Genomic DNA, 19,199 nt, shown 5'->3' on the forward strand with positions numbered 1-19,199 from the left:
CTAGAAAAGGCAAAACCGCAGAGACAATAGAAAGATTAGCAGTTGTCAGGGGTGGGAGCAGTGGAGGACAGATGAATAAGTAAAGCTCAGAGGACTTTTAAGGCAATGAAAATACTCTGTATAATAAATATCATAATGATGGATATAAGTCATTGTACATTTGTCCCAACCCATACAATGTACAGCACCAAGAGTGAAACCTAAGGTGAACTATGGACTTTGGATGATTATAATATGTCAATATAGTTTCATCCATTGTGACAAATGTACCTTTCTGCTGAAAGATGTCGATAATGGGGGGGAGGGGTGTATGTGCAGGTGTGGCACTAGGGATCTGTGAGAAGTTTTTGTATCTTTCTCTCAATTTTGTGGTAAACTTAGAAGTGCTATACAAAAATAAAGTCTTCTAAAAAATGTTTAACCATATCAATAGGGACATTTAAAGTAAAGAGAAAGGTCACTTTTCAGGCATTTTAAAACCAAAACCCTTCAAACAACCATCTTGTTATTTTTTACTCCAGTTCAACTATGGAAGAAAATCATAGCTGGTATTTTCAATAACATCTGTATAGTTGATGTGTCACAAGACCACCTAAAATTCTAAACATTACAGTGAAATAAGATAAAGTTACAATTTGAAGGTGCTTTGTTCTTTGTCTCTATTGTGAAGGGTCTCATGGAAAAACAGAATGGTTGGTTTTATCTCTTTTTTAGAATTCAATCATTGAATGAGTATTGTGTAAGAAAACCAAGAAAACACCTATTTTTTCAAGGAACTAGAGATCAGAGAACTGAGCTTCAGAGAACAAACATTTCTACATTTACTGGCACTGTACCATGTACAAGCCTTCAATGAAACATTCCTAATATTCAGCATTTTTTAAGGAATAACACAACTCATTATCGATTACTAGAATATACCTTTTCAAATATTTTCTTGAAGGTATTTTTTACCGCCTGATTCCTCAAGCTGTAAATTAACAGGTTTAGCATGGGAATCACCACTGCATAGAATACTGAGGCATATTTGTCTTTATCCAGTGAGTGGCTTGACTTGGGGCGCAGGTACATAAAACTGAGGGTCCCATAATACATAGTAATAGAAAACAAGTGAGAAGCACAGGTAGAAAAGGCTTTTTGTCTTCCTGCAGCAGAATGGATCTTTAAGATGGCAAAGACAATGAGCCCATAAGATATAAGAACAATGATAAGAGAGCAGAAGACATTGAACCCAGCAATGATGAGCAACATCAATTCTTTGACTTGAGTGTCAGAGCAGGCCAGAGCAATCAAGGGAACATCATCACAGTAGAACTGGTTGACCACATTGGAGTCACAGAAAGACATGTGAAATGTAACCATTGTTTGTATGAGCCCCACAGTGAATCCATAAATATAAGAACTAGTGACGAACTGGATGCAGAGTTTCCTGGGCATGAGAATGATGTAGAGTAGAGGGCTACAGATGGCCACATACCGGTCATAGGCCATGACAGAGAGCATTAGTAATTTCCAAACTGAAAATGTGATAAAGCAACATACTTGAGTGGCACGTGCATAAAATGGCATACTTTTAATTTCACGTAGGGAGTTCACCAGTGTGTTTGGAGTGATGGCAGAGATATCATAAAAATCAACAAAAGCCAGATGACAGAGGAAAAAATACATGGGAGTGTGAAGTTGAGGACTGATTTGGATGAGCATAATCAAGCCAAGATTACCCAAGACAGTAACTAAGTATATCAATAGGAATACACAGAAAAGAACGGCCTGAAGCTCTGGATTATCTGTGAGGCCCAAGAGAATAAACTCAGTGACTGCTGAATGATTGCCTTTTGCCATGAAAGATGAGCAATAGACAATAAACAATAAATGACAAATCTACAATGAACTCTTTTAGAGGACACACCTTGAATAATCATTACTCTGTAAGGAATAAATAATCAATTCAATGTGAGAAGATAGCCCTGGCAAACCAAGGTGTTATGTTAAATTCAGCCAAAGCAGAATATGGATAAGCACTTTGAATTGTGTGTGGATTTCACTTATGCTTTCAACGTGAAAGGATTTGGTCCAGACAGAAGTTCCATGATATAAAATCCACTAGGAAGCTGTAGAAGAAGAAAGAGAGTATTTTGATTAAAATTTTATAATCAATACAATAGCAAAGCCTGTGCTGTATTTTTCTTTAAATATAAATAAATAAAAAGGAACATTAAGAATCTAAGTGGCTTTTACAGCGTATCTCAAAATGATTTAGGTTGTAAGTGTATCTCATAAAATTGCAATAATTTCATTATTTTGTCAGAATATTAAAGATTACTGAAACCAAGTGGAGAAAATATAAAAGGGAAGTCAGAATCAAAATATTAGCACTATTTATTTATAGGCATCCTATTTGGTATAATTTTTACAATTTTCTTCTTTTTACTTATCTCTAGTTTCTTTTTTTTTTTTTCAATACACACATAATATTGATATTAAGGAAAAATAGGACTGCGATTTTTCTGGCTTGTCTTTTGGCAAAAAGCACACCAGGGAATGATTTTCCACATTGTAAAATAGCTTTCAATGATTAGGAGACATTATTTTGCCTTCTTGCTTCAAGTATTTAAATGACCCAAAATGACTAGAATAGAAGCAGCGTTTAGAACAACTACATGTTATAGAACATTTCCATAAACCCAGGCTGGATTCTGAATGTATGAAAGCTTGCAGAATTGAAATCATTTCCTTTCCTTTCTTAAGCACAGCAGAGGGTAAGTTAACTTGATTTTCCTTTATCACGACATTGTCTCATATTACTTCAAATGATCAGGACACAGATGGTCAAGACAGATAAAACATAGTAAAATATAAAAAATACTTCCTTCACTTAAATTTTCATTAACATCTCCTTGGAAACTTTATCTTACTTACTATTTTATTTTTTCTCTCTCCCCTTTAGCATTTTTAGCTACACATCTTGGAACAGGCATCTACCCCCAATTTCTCAATCATATTTACTACAACTGACCCCTAATTTTATTTTTGCTTCCAGTCTTTCTTAGGTCTTTCTGTTCCTCACATTTTAGCTTATATGAACTTTTATAGACCAGTCTTCATTTTTATGTTCTTGTGATATAATCCTTCAATGTCTTCCTGTAGCTCTCAAGATAGAATTCTAAGGTCTTTAATAAGGCTGACATAACTCTTGAAAATCTAATTCCTTCATCTCAGAACAGGCTGGTTTCTTGTGATTTTCTTCATATAGTATTTATATCACAGGTATTCCAAACTACCATAGTGATTTGAATGTAAGCCACAATTTTATACACATTATTATCTTTGCCCAGAACACTTTCCCTTTGTCTTCCCTTTTTTTTTTTGACTTCTCTTCTACTATACTTCCTGTGGTCTGTTGTACCATTTCATTTTGGAGGCTTTCCTGGCTTCTCATGGCAGATTAAGTGGTCCTCATATATACATTTTTTTGCAGACATTGATTCTTTCAACGTAGCACTTGCTACACTATATAGTAACCAATGGTTAACATGTCTGTAGAACATTCTAAATTTAAACATGTTATTTCTAAGAAATAATATTTGTATTTTATACCCAATTTAATCACCTACCTTTTATAGTATCTAATACCAAGAAGATGGTCAATAACTATCAGTTCAATAATTAAGTGAATAAAGTTATAGATATGTAAGTCCAGATATATTTTCCCTATGATCTGATATCTTTCAATATTCAATACACTGTTATTCAGTTCAACCACAATCCCCTGAGTAGCCTGGTCTAGTGCTCCTGAAAGGGATCTTCATGAATCCAGTAACATTTAAAATTATCTGGGTATTCGGAGACAACTTCATATTGTGTGTGTGGTCCCTCAGGAAAATTTTTTTGGGTATTCCATTATTTTTAACAAACATTGGATAACATATAATTATACATATTCAAAAACAAGCAGTTATTTGATGTTTAGTGTTTGGGGACCAAGTTATTTCCCTTGAAGTGATAGATCACCTGGGCTACTACTTAATGGAAGAATCTAGGGTAGAAGAACATTTTAATGATCTCTTTTGGGAAAACAGTTTGAGTAATTGCTATTTCCACTTTGATTATTTGCTATATCTGCTTTATCTTTTGTCACATTGGTTTCATATTAAAATTATGAATTTATTTAAAATAAACATTCAGGTCCTGAGCCTTGTATTTAACAGCAGTTTTTGAAAACCATTGAACAAAAATCAATTTCCTGATTAGAAACATTGAAACCTTTTGTCTGAGATTAATGTCTCAAACTGTTTTCATGATTGACATTACAGTCCAACAGCAAAGATGAATTTAAAAGAATGTTCATTATTCTCTTTGGTCTCTAGGAAACTAATGCATACAAATCATAGGGCAACAAGAACTACCTTGTAGTCAATTCTCAGAAGTGAATGAACCTATCTATCTAAATTTGCTTTCAATGAAAACAAATGGTGTCCATAGCATTGAACTACTGTGGCTGTTTAGCCTCAGCACCATCTATGCAGAATAGAAAACAGATGAGGTCTGAAGTAATATCTCCTTTTGGTTTTGATTTGCATTTTCCTCATGACTAATGATGTTGAACATCTTTTCATATACCTATTGACCTTTCACTCATCTTCCTTGAAAAAATATTTATAAAATGCTTTGTCCATTTGATAAACAAACAAAGAAATACCTGTAAAGGAAATACAGCTGTTATCTTAGGGATGAGAAGGTCATAGCAAAGCAAAAGGAAGAAAAGGAGATGAAGTCTGAGAGTTTACATGAGTGCATCACTCAGAACTTTGCAGGTCAATGTAAAGCCTTTGCCTTTTACTTTGAATAAAATGAGATGCACTAGAAGGTTTCTAAAATAAAGGTCTCCTTTTTTTCTCACTTTCGATTTACTTTTGTTCTTTAATTCCTTAAAATTTCAATATGCCTCTAAAACCAAAATGCATGGCAAAATATTTTCATAATAAGATTGTGTTCCATATCTGTCAGCACTCACTTCATTCCCTGTCTTCCCTACAGGAAACTGCTTTTGTTCATTTTGACTTGTCCTTTCAATATAGTTGTTTGTTTTTTTTTAACCAGATGTAATAAAATACATGTACATATCTTTTTTTTTTTTTTTTTTTTTTTGAGAGAGAGAGAGAAAGAGAGAGAGAAAGAGGCTGGGGAGCGGCAGAGGGAGAGGGAAAGATACAATCGTAATCTCCATGCTAAGTGTGGAGCCCTACAGGGGGCTTGATTTTATGACCCTGAGATCCTGACCCAGCCAAAGTCAAGACGTAGATGCTTAACTGACTGAGCCACTCAGGTGCCATATATATATATATATATATATATATATTTTTTATATATAAAAATATAATGATCTCCTTTAATCTTTAGTATTTAATAATCTCCTTTTCTTCTTTCATGTGAAATATACTATTTTCATTTCATTAATATATTGATATTTCTTTTTATTACTTTTCTGATTTAATAGTATATTCTCATGTTCATCATGTAGCACACCTAGAAATCATCCTCATTTCTGGAATAGCTGTCCTTACCATTGGATATTTGGGTACCAATATGTTGCTAATATAAATAATATCCCAGCAAATAACTTTGCACATGTGTTCTTTTGCATCTTGTGCTAGTATTTATTTGGGATAGTTTCTTAGTGTTGTGCCGGAGATTGCGAATCCAAGAAAGCACTGAAGAGCTGACACCGATGCAAACACACGAGGGTTTATTTACAAGCTCGAGCCTGGGTCCAAGCGTACCCGACACAGCGGAGCAGGGACTTGGACCCCGAGAGCTAAGAGGCTGAGCAACTTTATAGGGGCCAGTGGCAAGTGGGATAGGCAGAAAGTCGCACAGTCATGCTGGTCCACTCACAGGTGGCCGATTGAATTACATTTTACCCTAAAGTATCCATTTGATCTGGCCTATCACTGAGCCGATTTCCGATTAGGGTGTGCCCTGGGCTTGACTAGGGTGGGGCAGTGCCCTAAGCAGGTCGGCACAAGGCGGGGGCAGCACGAAATGGAGTCAGTCCTGCTCTGCTTGTCCAGGGGTAGGGGATTTTTGTTAAATTTCCTGGGTCCCACACTTAGAAGATGGATTGTTGACTGTAGTAATTTTGCTAGATATTGCCACATATCTCTCCATAGGCATTACATGATTTTTCTATCAGCAGTACATTACAGTATCTATTTCCCCTCACCTAGACAAATTTTTGTTTTGAAATCCTCATGAGAATTGATATCTCTCAATATTTTATATTTAAGTTGAAGGAGACTGTCAGCTAGATGGTATTTCCCTTTTCCCTTTGCATACAAATCTGGATTTTTTGAGATCTAAGCTTCTAAAAGAAAAAGCTTATAAATTATTGGTGAAATGATACTTTTAATAACTTGTGGTTGAATCAATCAATAAAGGATGGATATCAATGAGTTAATTGTCATTTAAAAATAAGAAATGAGATGTCCAGAATTTAGATCATGTAAATAGGATTTGGGGATCAAAATGGACTTTTGGAATATTTCAGCATTTAACAGAATGTCTGACTTATTTCTCCAATTATGTTATTAAAAAATGTTTACAGAATGAGTGTTAAATATGAAAGGATCATTTCTCAGCCTTTTGGTTAAGATCAAGTGTAAACAAATTAAGGAAATTTGTCAGCTCATTTTTTACATTAATGAGAATTGTGTCTTCTAGCAACAGGTCTTATTGAAAACATTCTTTTTTTTTAAAATTTTTTTAAATTTTTATTTATTTATGATAGTCACAGAGAGAGAGAGAGAGAGGCAGAGACATAGGCAGAGGGAGAAGCAGGCTCCATGCACCGGGAGCCCAATGTGGGATTCGATCCCGGGTCTCCAGGATTGCGCCCTGGGCCAAAGGCAAGCGCCAAACCACTGTGCCACCCAGGGATCCCCCGAAAACATTCTTGAATTCTATTTCATCAATGGCTTCCTTCTTTATAGATCACCAGCATGCACTTATAGTAGCTTGATGAACTGTTGGGAAAAATCAGTTCCAGGAGTACATAGTATTGATGATGCCAGCACTGTAGAATCTACCTGCATCTGACAATGAGGTGGCCAGAAATCAGACTGTGGCTTTTGCATGCCAACTCTGAGGGTATTCAGTTAGACCATATATCATCTATTTTATATTAGAAGATACCTTTCCTATAATCCTTTTTTAAAAGATTTTAATTATTTATTTGACAGAGAGTACAAGCAGGGGGAGGCACAGACAAAAGAAGAGGGAGAGGCAGGCTCCCCTCTGAGCAGGAAGCTTGATGTGGGGCTCCATCCCAGGACCCTAGGATTATGACCAGAGCCAAAGACAGATGCTTAACTGACTGAACCACCGAGGCACCCCTTCCATAATTCTTTTCAAAACATTTTTTACTTCCTGGTTCCTCAGGCTGTACATTAAAGGATTTAGCATGGGGATTACCACAATATTAGAAAACAGAAGCTATCTTGTCAGTATCTAGAGAATGGCTTGTTTTTGGCTGCATATACATGAAGATGATTGTGCTATAAAATATAGTGAAGGAAGTCAGAGGGGAGGCACAAGTAGAAAATGCTTTTTGCCTACCTTCAGATGAATTAATCCTCCGAATGGCAAATAGAATGAATATGTAGGAGATGAAGATAATAATAAGAGAACAAAGGGTATTTAAACAGTAAGTGTGAACAATACTAGTTCTTTGGTATCTTTGTAATAGGTTTTACAGCACGCTGGACCAACCAGGGGAACATGATCACAGTAGAAGTGATTTATTATATTTGAATTACAGAAAGATAAGTGGAATGTAAGGACTGCCTGTAGGAAACCCACAGAAAAGCCATACAAATATGAACTAACCACCATTTGAATACAGACCCTTCTGTTAATGATAGTGGTGAAGGGTTGCAAATGGCGACATACCTATCATATGCCATGATGGAGAGCAAATACACTTCACAAACCACAAACATGATAAAGTAACACAAGTGAGTGGCACTAAGCAGGTAAGGATATCTCTTAATTTCTTGGAGACGGTTCACCAGGGTGTTAGGGGAAATAGAATAGGTCTAGCAAAAATCCAGGAAAAAAAGTAGGATGCTGAGGAAAAAATACATAGGTGGGTATTAGCTGAGAATTGATATGAATTAGCATAATTAACCCAAGATTACCTGTGACACTAATTAAGTAGATCAATAGAAAGACCCTGAAAAGAAGGGCTTGAAGCTCTGTTGTGTGAGTCCCAAGAGGTTGAACTCAGTTATTTCTGAATTATTGCCTTTGGCCATGGAAGATATGTAGAAGCATTTCATATTGTTTTCTCTAGAACATCTATGCTATGCTGGATAATCTTCTACTTCTTGGATTAAGAATTTAACTCACACTTATTTTACGGTGACCTTATTGAAAAGATAATCCTCACTGGTCCTATGAGCCATTTTTAGGTTTCAATACTGCCTACTTTTGTTTTAAAGGAATTGCTCCAGGAAGAAGTTCCAACATGCTCAGTGGTCTGGGGGATTGATGAAGAAGACAGAATGTCTTGAATTAAAATGTGGAATCTCCTATATACAATTAAAAAACCTAGTATTACGTATTAGCAGAAAAATATTTCAGTGATAAAAGAAATGGGAGCATATTTCAGAGTAATATATTAAGATTAAATACTGAACATTTCAACTCAACTGAGAATTAAAACAATCATGAGTCTCACTAAATATTACTCTTAGTGGGCTAGTCAATGCAATAAAGGAAGGGTTAAATATTATTTATAAAGTATATGATATTATATCTGCACCAATACATTCAGTGGAAAAATATTAGATTTGTTACTATTGTGGAAAACTCTTCTGTCACAAGTCAATATAATGAAAATGATGTTATGGTAAAAATGTAACTTCAAAGAAACGTGAAAATAAAATTTTTAGGATTCCATTTAAGATAATAAATTTAAAACCTAGGGTTTAATTTAATATTTAACTTAGCAAAATGTTGACCCTATATGTTCCTGTTGTTTATGTTTAAGCTGCATAAACTCATAGTTTCATATTATTTCTTAGTGGGATGGTATTTAGGAAAGAAGAAAAATTTATGTTTATTCAGATATATAATGAATGCTGGGTAAATCTATACTAAATAAACTTGCAAGAACAGCCTAGACATTTCTTATAGTGTAATGGAGATTTATTTATGTTTACAAATAGTAAACTATATTATAAACTACAGAATGTAAAATAAAGTGAGAATCTGTGACAGAACAGACACAGTTAATATACTGTGAACTTTATTAACTGGCTTTCAAAGAAAATGCTTATTTATAGCATCTGTTGATTTTCTGATTTCTATGGTGTAAATATTCCCACCACCACTGATTTCAAGCTACAAACTTGAAGCCATGAACATGGAGTTGGGAATAAACACAGATTATACCTTTTTCAAGCTATTAGGAGAAGCACTGATAGTAGTCACACAAAGTAGGTTAGTATTATAAGCAAAATAATATGAAATATTACATTATACCATATGTTAGAGAAAACTTAAAATCAATGATAAGTCTCTCTTCACAATATATTTGTATCTATAATTATAAATATCTCTCCCCAATATACTGATTAATTTCAGAGAAAAAGTTCATTTTATAAAATATGAAAGGATCAGCTAACAATAAGTTGTTCATTAGATTGATCAAATTAAAAGAATGATAATGCCCACAATTGGTAAAGGAGTAGGAAAACAAATATAGCCTTACACATCCAACGGAGGTGAGATTTGTCTTCATCTTCCTGGAAGCTGATGTAATAGTAAGCATCAAAATTATTTAAGTTAGTCCTGCCATTGATACAATGATTTTAATGTGAGGCAATTAGGGAAATAATAAAAGTAGGCAAGTATATGAGTGGTTTCATTTTTACTTACCAAAAAATGAACGTTGTCTAAATATATTCTGATAGTTATTCAGCTATTGTACATCTCAGTACAATATTAGGTAGCTGATCAAAAGCTTAAATATGTTTACAGCTATTAATATTCTAAAATCTTCCCAGTATATCATGTTGAAAAGAGCAGCATGCTAAACAGATTATATATTGTTAAATGATTTCTGTATATGGACATCATATTATGACCTATAAGTTACACCTATGAGGTGCTATTATGGCCCTTCCTCCCTCCCTACTCATTGAAATCATCCTTTATACTTTTGCATTCTACTCAGCTTCAAAACCTCGATTGCAGTTTCACATATACATTTTCATGTTACCATGCATCCACATCTATGAATACTGACAAATTAATTTTTCATATTGGTTATTCCTATATTTTGTGCTTATCTGGTGCCCATATGGTGTTTGAAGTGTTCCTAATCATTTGCCACTAAAAATGACTTCATGTTTCCACATTTTTGGGGGGCAATAGTTCATTGTGATATGTGACAAAAGTGGACTAATTTGTTAACAAATAAAAAACGATTCTCAAAGAGGACGAAACCAATTTTCAAAATCACCAAATCTGAAGCAAAAATCATGACAACCGTTTTTTCTCTTATATTAAAATTATGTAGCAAATCTTCAGTTCTAATCTGAAGTTCTTAAATCTTACTTTGTGTGATTTCCTAAATGTTCAGCATTTAAAATTAAGAGTAAGATATCTAAAAATTGTCAATTTATTTATTTATTTTAAAGATTTTATTTGGGATCCCTGGGTGGCGCAGCGGTTTGGCGCCTGCCTTTGGCCCAGGGCGCGATCCTGGAGACCCGGGATCGAATCCCACGTCAGGCTCCCGGTGCATGGAGCCTGCTTCTCCCTCCGCCTGTGTCTCTGCCTCTCTCTCTCTCTGTGACTATCATAAATAAATAAAAATAAATAAAAATTAAAATAAAAAATTAAAGATTTTATTTATTCCTTCATGAAAGACACACAGAAAGAGAGGCAGAGACCTAGGCAGAGGGAGAAACAGGATCCATGCAGGGAGCCTGATGTAGGACTCCATCCAGGGACTCCAGGATTACACCGTGAGCTGAAAGCAGACAATTGCTGAGTCCCACAGGCGTCCCACAAATTGTCAATTTAAAAAGTCTTTTACTCTGAAATGTGTTTTTTAATCCATTGCCATTTTATTTTTATTTCTTTTTAAGATTTTATTTATTCATTCATAGAGACACACACACACACACAGAGGCTTTATTTATTTATTCATAGAGACACAGAGAGAGAGAGAGGCAGAGACACAGGCAGAGGGAGAAGAAGGCTCCATGCAGGGAGTCTGACGTGGGCCTCGATCCAGGGTCTCCAGGATCACGCCCTGGGCTGCAGGCAGCGCTAAACCACTGCGCCACCGGGGCTGCCCTCAATTGCCATTTTAAATCCTATGACAATAGATTCATCAGATGATTTTGTTTTCACCTTCTTTTTTGTGTGTGTGTAAATTTATTTTTTATTGGTGTTCAATTTGCCAACATATAGCATAACACCCAATGCTCATCCCATCAAGTGCCCCCCTCAGTGCCGGTCACCCAGTCACCCCCACCCCCCACCCACCTCCCCCTCCACCACCCCTAGTCCCTTTCCCAGACTCCCTTTAGGAGTCTCTCATGTTCTTACTGCTGAGGAAACTGAGGAATAATTTGTAAGTGGAATAAATTGTCTAGGATCTTTGATTCAGTCAAAGTTAGACCCAGATTTTATACTCAGGTTTTTAGACTCCAAGGAATCCATGCTTTTTAATGGTATAGCTGTGGCACAGTGAATGCACCAGCCTGCCCAAACAGGAAATTGTGAATTCAAGGACGTTGATGATAAGCTTTTGGTATATAGCTTCCAGACTCATCTGCTGAAGGAGTTTTGTCAGAAAACAGGCCTGAAATGTTCAAATAGTAAGTAAATGTGTTTAAAGGAAAGATATGTTTGAGAATCATAAATCATAGTAGCCAGCCCTGAGTCTCTATGATCTATCAAAGCGTACAGTAAGATAAAGAGAACCCTGACCTGAAGCAAGTTTAAATATGATCTTCTATCTCTGGCTATTAATAGCATCCTAGTCTTTGGTCATTAAGCATTTACAGGACCCCTAGATTGAAAAACAAATTTAATAATATGCATGAGTTGCAAATTCAAAACCATTTTCCGTGTAATTTAAAATTGTAAGATCTTTGCATTTATTTGAAACATATGCATACATATCTATATATCTATATATACCTATATTATATATCACTATATTATATTTCATATAATATCTTCATATAGGGATCATACAATCTATAAATATACATGTATGTAAGTTTATTTGTATCACAGTTATCAATTGTGTATGGTAATCTTTATTTATAAGTTGCTCCTCAAGTTCATCAGAACATCTGGGATTAGAACTCAGGTCTTTAGGTTAATTGAAGGAAGGAACCTGATATATGGGTATCCATCATTTCCTATGACCCTTCTCATGTTGTTTCATCTTGAAGAAGGCTCCAAAATGAGTATCATTGTCCTCATTTAATTGAGAAGCTAGTGAAAGCCTATACATAAGCTACATTGTGCAATGGGTTCGTTGTGTTTAAGTTATACCTTGATTAATAAGGTTTGACTTACCCAAGTTTTGCCTAGTGTAACTTATGATCCTTCCTACTGGCAAAATGTTCTATGATGTTTCCATTGTTTTGAGTTAATTTGGAATGGATGATCCCTTTGGGATACTAACCCTAAATTACTTTATTTTATTTTTTTAATTTTAGTTAATTGGAAAAACTATATGAGATCTCATAGGCTTACAAAAAGCAGTTTACTTAGCCTTTTGGGACCAAGCCAGACTTCCAGGTCAGTAGAAATTTGTGTTAAGTCAGTCACAGAGTAAAGTTAGGATGTAGCACTATTCTTTTTAATAAAGGTGGTTTGTTAAATTACAATATGGAACAGTTTTATATTGTCATATTTTCCCAAGAAATTAGCATATCAGGAAACGAGTATTTACACTATGCATCTTTGCTTTTCACACGGCATATTGTTAATATAGCTAGAGAATTCTGAACTGGAAATTTGGAGAGGCAGAGTCTGAACTTTTGTCCATGTTCTGCCTATAATTAGTTATGTACCAAATTAATGGCTTTTTATGCAATTTTTTTTTAATTTGAGAATTGGGAAACTCAGTAATTTCCTATGGACCAAAAATAAATTGTATGCAGTGAACAAATATAACAGAAATCACATATTAAAAATAGGCATCTGATAGTTTTTTAAGAGGAAAAACCAGACTGTAAAGAAAAGTCTTTATATTTATTCAAGTCACTTCCTTAATTTCATGAACAGAAAAGCCTGGTTTCTACTGATGATAACTTTCTTCAAGGCATCTTTCACCTCCTTATTCCTGAGGCTGTAGATAAGAGGGTTCAACATGGGAATGATCACTGTGTAGAAGACTGAGGCCATTTTGTCTGTGTCTAGGGAATGATTTGAGCTCGGCTGTAAGTACATAAAAATGAGGGTCCCATAGAAGATGGTGACTGCCAGCATGTGAGAGCCACATGTGGAGAAAGCCTTGCGCCTGCCCTCAGCTGAGCGCATCCTCAGGATGGCAGAAATAATGTACGTATAGGAGATGAAGACAATCAAAAGGGAAGAAATGAACATGATCCCAGCACAGGCAAAGATCCACAGCTGTTTGGAGTGAGTGTCTGAACAGGTTAGCCTAAGGAGAGGCATGTCATCACAATAGAAGTGATTGATGATATTGGAATGACAATAGGAGAGGCGAAAAGTGAGGATGGCATGAAATAGTGCAACCAGGAAGCTATAGCTGTAGGGAACAGCTACAAGCTGAATGCAGATTCCTGGGGACATTACAACCATGTAGAGGAGAGGGTTACAAATGGCCACGTATCGGTCATAGGCCATGGATGCCAGTAGCAAGCACTCAGCAGTCATGAAGGCCAGGAAACAGCCTAACTGAGCAGCACATGCATTGAAGGAGATAACATTTTGTTTGTACAAGAAATTGCCAAGCATTTTGGGTGTAATGACAGAAGCATAACAGAAATCGACAAAAGCTAGGTTGCTAAGAAAGAAGTACATTGGTGTGTTGAGTCTTGAGTCTGTTCTAATGACTAGGATCAAACCCAGGTTACCTACTACTGTGAAGAGGTAGATAGATAAGAAAACCACAAAGAGGGGCATCTTCAACTCCTGACGATCTGTGAGGCCCACGAGAATAAATTCTGTCACTTGGGTGCAGTTTCTTTGGGCCATGTGTCTTTGGCGTATCTGGATGAAGAGAGGAGAATTAGGTCTAGCTTAATTAAATCAAATGTAATGTATAGCTCCCTCTCCTCCCCCACCCAAAACTCTCAGAACCCAGTCTCCTTTATGAAGACTTCATTACGTAGTCCTGACTGGTTTAAGTCATCGGTCATTGGCTGATTCAAAGCCCAGGCCCCCACTCTAGGGTGGAGTCCAAAAATTATGCCTTGTATATAACAAGACACCTGTTCAACCTTCACCTCTCTGAAGCATTTTCAGAACTGTGAACGAAGACCAAATCTGTCTGAAAAATAAATACTTCTTATATAACGAAGACCAAATCTATCTGAAAAATAAATACTTCTTATAAATCATTACATCACAATATTACAAAAATATGAGACTAAAGTTTCTATCATGGCAATGCAATGTACTAGCAATTGTGTCCCTTTTCAAAGCGCTCAAACTTTCTTGGCTTGTTCGATGAAATTCAAAATGTGGGTAATCTTCTGAAGGAGTAAGTGTAAAATTTCCATTGGGGCTCATCCAATTTATTACATCTCTGAGAAAGAAAGAAGATGCCCTGGAGCTTCTAGCTCATTTAGCATTTTTATAATGAACAGTTGCTCTTCTAATGACAGATAACTATTGAAAGATGGTATTTTGTTGAGATTTAAGTCAAGAAGAATAATAGAAGAAACTCTTAAAATTGGAGGACCTGTATTAGAATTTGGCTTTGTTAGGGTGCCTGGGTGATTCAGTTGGTGAAGTGGCTGACTCTTGATTTCTGCACCGGTCATGATTGCAGGGTCCTACAATCTAGCCAGCATGGGGCTCTGTGCTCAGTGGGGGAGTCAACTTCAGGATTCTCTCTCCTTCTATCCACCCCCTAGCCTCTCTCAGAAAAATAGATCTTTAAAAAAATAGAATTTGGCTTTTTCATTCTCTAATCACATAAACTTTAGGATGGCAAAAATTCAGTTTGTTCCTTTGTTTCTAATCTATAAATGATGCTATTTTATGTGTAAAAAGACTGTGAATATTAAAAGGAAAGTATTTATCCCCAGGCCAGGGCAGATACAAATGGATTTTATTTATTATTTATTTTATTTTATTTTTAAAGATTTATTTATTTATTTATTCATGAGAGGCACAGAAAGAGAGGGGCAGAGACATAGGCGGTAGAAGAAACAGGCTCCTTGCAGGGAGCCCAATGTGGGACTTGATCCCAGGTCCTGGGATCACCACCTGAGCCAAAGGCAGATGCTCAACCGCTGAGCCACCCAGAGGCCCCACAAATAAATTTTAAAATAGAAAATATTATGTTAAAAATTCTTCCTCTGATACATAAAAGGTAGATGTACAGAGAAGCAGTGTAATCACTTTGAAAATTCATTGACAACAGGGTAGACAGTGCTTGTGGGTCAGGCTACAATACCTTCAGGTCTTCAAACTCAGAGGTTATTGAACAAGAAAAACAGAAAATCCTTAACTGTTAGATGGAGACAGCCATAAAATTTTACATGCAATATGTCTTTCAAATTAAAGATGGAAAAGAGTGTCTTAAAATTTTAGATCCTCAAATATAGTCTTAGCAAAGAATAATTAACAAAAGCGAGATATATAGCTTAATTAATATATTTTGCTATGTCAGGAAACAGATGAAAGAATACATCAAGGGAAGGTAAATATTCCTCATAAAGCTAAATACGGAAATCAAAAGTACATTTTAAAATTGTGTGTGTGAATGTTACCACTTGATATGGGGATGAAGATAATCTCTTTGATGATATTGATCAGAGCTGCCAACTACCATTACTTGGGATGAGTAGATCATTAAAGCTTTTAAAAGTCTAACTAGTGATCCTACAAATACTTAAATTCCATTTTGAAGTAATTAAGCAACTATTTCATTAGAAATGTTTTCTAAAAAAAAAAAAGAAATGTTTTCTAATTCCAAGATGCTGAGGAAGGCTTCACTGTTTGGCAGCTATAAGAACTTCAGTATGCATTTCATCTTATCTTGAAAGGAGGGTATACATATCTATGCAAATATCTTTGAAGGCGTATTATATATGATCTGTTACCATGTAACCCATGTTATATTATATTCAAATTCCACTCAATGTCTTCTCTCTGTTACAGGAAGCACATGTAATCTAATCAGAATGATTGGGTTTCAGTTTTCAATTAACAACATCCCCTTATAGTCTTCCTTACTTCCATATGTCCTTTTTCATACATGCTCATATCTACTAGGTGAATGCTGGATAGAGAGCGGGAAGGAAAATTCCTATTTATCCCTCAAGGTCTATCCAAATCCCACTTCTCCTATAAAGACTTCTCTGATTTCTAATTTCCATGCTGTGTGACCCACCAGTTATCTTTTTTGTACTCCAGAAACATTTTATATATAACTTATTTGCATATTATCTCCCATTTCTGGCATCTGTCTGTTTTGATATATCTTTTCTATTTTTTTCTATATATCTTTTTTTTAAAAAAAGATTTATTTATTTATTTATTTATTTATTATTATTTATTATTAGAGAGGGAGAGACACAGGCAGAGGGAGAAGCAGGCTCCATGCAGGGAGCCCGATGTGGGACTCGATCCCTGGTCTCCAGGATCACACCCCAGGCTGCAAGCAGTGCTAAACCGCTGCACCACCGGGGCTGCCCATCTATATATCTTTTCTTCTTTTTATTTAATAATTTTTTTTTATTGGAGTTCAATTTTCCAACATATAGCATAACACCCAGTGCTCATCCCATCAAGTGCCCCCCCCCAGTGCCCGTCACTCAGTCACCCCCACCCCCCGCCCTCCTCCCCTTCCACCGCCCCTAGTTCGTTTCCCAGAGTTAGGAGTCTTCATGTTCTGTCTCCCTTTCTGATATTTCCTACCCATTCTTCCCCTTCCCCTCTATTCCCTTTCACTATTATTTATATTCCCCAAATGAATGAGACCATATAATGTTTGTTCTTCTCCGATTGACTTACTTCACTCAGCATAATACCCTCTAGTTCCATCCACGTCGAAGCAAATGGTGGGTATTGGTCATTTCTAAAGGCTGAGTAATATTCATTGTATACATAGACCACATCTTCTTTATCCATTCATCTTCTGATATATTTTCTTAATAGATTGAGACTTCATTCACTTTCTAAAATAGTCCTTTCTGAATGCTTGGTAGTGGGTATCAAATGTGAGTTTTTCTAATAATATTTCAATATTTATTTCCCTTTCTTACAATTTATGCTATTTACTTATATCAAATATATTAAAGAGATATTGATAACTTGATTTTAATGTGCTTACCTCTTATTATGGGTAAAATGAGGAGCTTCACAAAAAAGGAAAAGGCATTTTTGATATAAGTTAGTCCATTAAGTGCCTAATTTTTCCAAATGTTCTAATAGACATTATTTTGGAGATCTCATCTTTTTAAATTTCAAATTAATAAGAAATACATTTTATATAATGGTACATGTACATAACTGAAATAAAATTAGAAGAGTCTTTACCTTTATTTCAGAAAATACCACCTAAAATATTTTATTCTGAAATTCAGTTCATTCTATTCTAGATCATGTTAAAAATACTAGTTTTGATCTCAATTTTAAAGATAATCTTCAAAACTACCTGGATAGAGAGTGTTCCTATTTCTTCTCCAGGTGAGTTTGGGTAGCAACAGACTGCAGGGTTTAATCAATGACTCTATCCCAAGGGATCTTACATTAGGAGTATGATGCAAGTAGATTATCAGAAAAATCACAGTCCACACCCCTTAGGAATCCCAAGGATGGGGTTGAATAAACAAGATTCTATAGTTTTATGCTTTATAGCTCTTTCTTCAGTGTGACATTATTTCCCTAAAATTCTCCAATTTTTGAAATATTATCTATTTATAGCTGTTTTAAGTGCTTATGTTGTTGCTGTTGCTTAGTGAAAAGGTTTGAACTTATTTTTGAAAGGAAGGTAAGATTTATCCTGTGACCCTTCTTACAACTTATCTTTCAAAGCACTGAATAGCTAATTCTCTCAAAAATTTATTCCTGAATATTGTAACACATGATACTCTTCCTTTGGCTTACTCTTTGAAATACTCACAAAGCATTTCTTTCTTCTTTCAGCTTGTGTCTACCAGTTATTACTTCGTTTTCTTGATGATTTGATCTAAAGAGCAGTCTTCTACATTGTTTAATTAGTCCATCCAAGACCATAGCAAGTGTGCAGGAGAATATGGTTTTTAATATTCATTGGGGGAAAGATGTATCTGCTGTGGACTAAATTGTATTGCCCTCCACCCTCCATTCCTACACTGAAGCCATAACCTCCAATGTGATAGTACTTGGAGATGGGGCCTTTAGAAGGTAATTAGGGTTAGATAAGATCATGAGTGTGGGGTCTTCACGATGAAATTATTGCCCTTGTATGAAGAGACACCAGAGTACTTCCACATCCCCCTACATGTGCAAAAAAAGGGGGGATTATGTGAACAACCAGTGAGATAATAGCCACCTACAAGCCTGCAAGAAAGTTCCCACCAGGAACCAAACTAATTAGAAGATTGTTCATAGAGTTTACAGTTTCTAGAACTATGAAAAAATAGATTTCTGATGAGTAAGCCATGCAGTTTATCAATTTTCTAATGGAAGCTTGAGGTGACAAAAGTAGCATCTTTGTGGAAACAAAATAATTTTCTTCATTACAAAATGTTTCTTTGGTTGGGGGTGGAAGAGATTTGGGAATTATTGCTCTTTTCCCAAGATAGTGCATTTTCTGCTAACTTGTAAATGTATGATGTAACCACATTGAATTCACGCTTGGTGAACTGTAGATCCTCATGAGTGCTACTGCAGCTAATAAAACTGTTTACAATTGGAGATACAAGTGGACATGGTTGTTGCAAGGACTGGAGGAGCTGCAGACAGGGGTTAGGTGCAGCACT

General features: G+C 35.6%; 2 protein-coding genes and 1 pseudogene across 2 annotated transcripts; all 3 read right to left on the bottom strand.

Annotated features, from left to right (window-relative positions):
• Positions 1-900: 900 nt before the first annotated feature.
• LOC121501348 (olfactory receptor 5AL1-like) lies at positions 901-1,842 on the bottom strand. Its single transcript, XM_041773311.1, has one exon. The coding sequence runs from the start codon at positions 1,840-1,842 to the stop codon at positions 901-903; it is 942 nt and encodes a 313-aa protein (XP_041629245.1).
• Positions 1,843-7,404: 5,562 nt separating this feature from the next.
• On the bottom strand, positions 7,405-8,312 carry LOC121501483 (annotated as a pseudogene).
• Positions 8,313-13,296: 4,984 nt separating this feature from the next.
• On the bottom strand, positions 13,297-14,256 carry LOC121471884 (olfactory receptor 1044). Its single transcript, XM_041722764.1, has one exon. The coding sequence runs from the start codon at positions 14,254-14,256 to the stop codon at positions 13,297-13,299; it is 960 nt and encodes a 319-aa protein (XP_041578698.1).
• Positions 14,257-19,199: the final 4,943 nt, after the last annotated feature.

This window comes from Vulpes lagopus, chromosome 11, assembly GCF_018345385.1.
Source record: "Vulpes lagopus strain Blue_001 chromosome 11, ASM1834538v1, whole genome shotgun sequence".
Classification (NCBI taxonomy): domain Eukaryota; kingdom Metazoa; phylum Chordata; class Mammalia; order Carnivora; family Canidae; genus Vulpes; species Vulpes lagopus.

What these genes read in the sequence shown, in the direction of transcription:
- LOC121501348 (XM_041773311.1), bottom strand. Translation starts at nt 1,842, where the DNA reads ATGGCAAAAGGCAATCATTCAGCAGTCACTGAGTTTATTCTCTTGGGC.
- LOC121471884 (XM_041722764.1), bottom strand. Translation starts at nt 14,256, where the DNA reads ATGGCCCAAAGAAACTGCACCCAAGTGACAGAATTTATTCTCGTGGGC.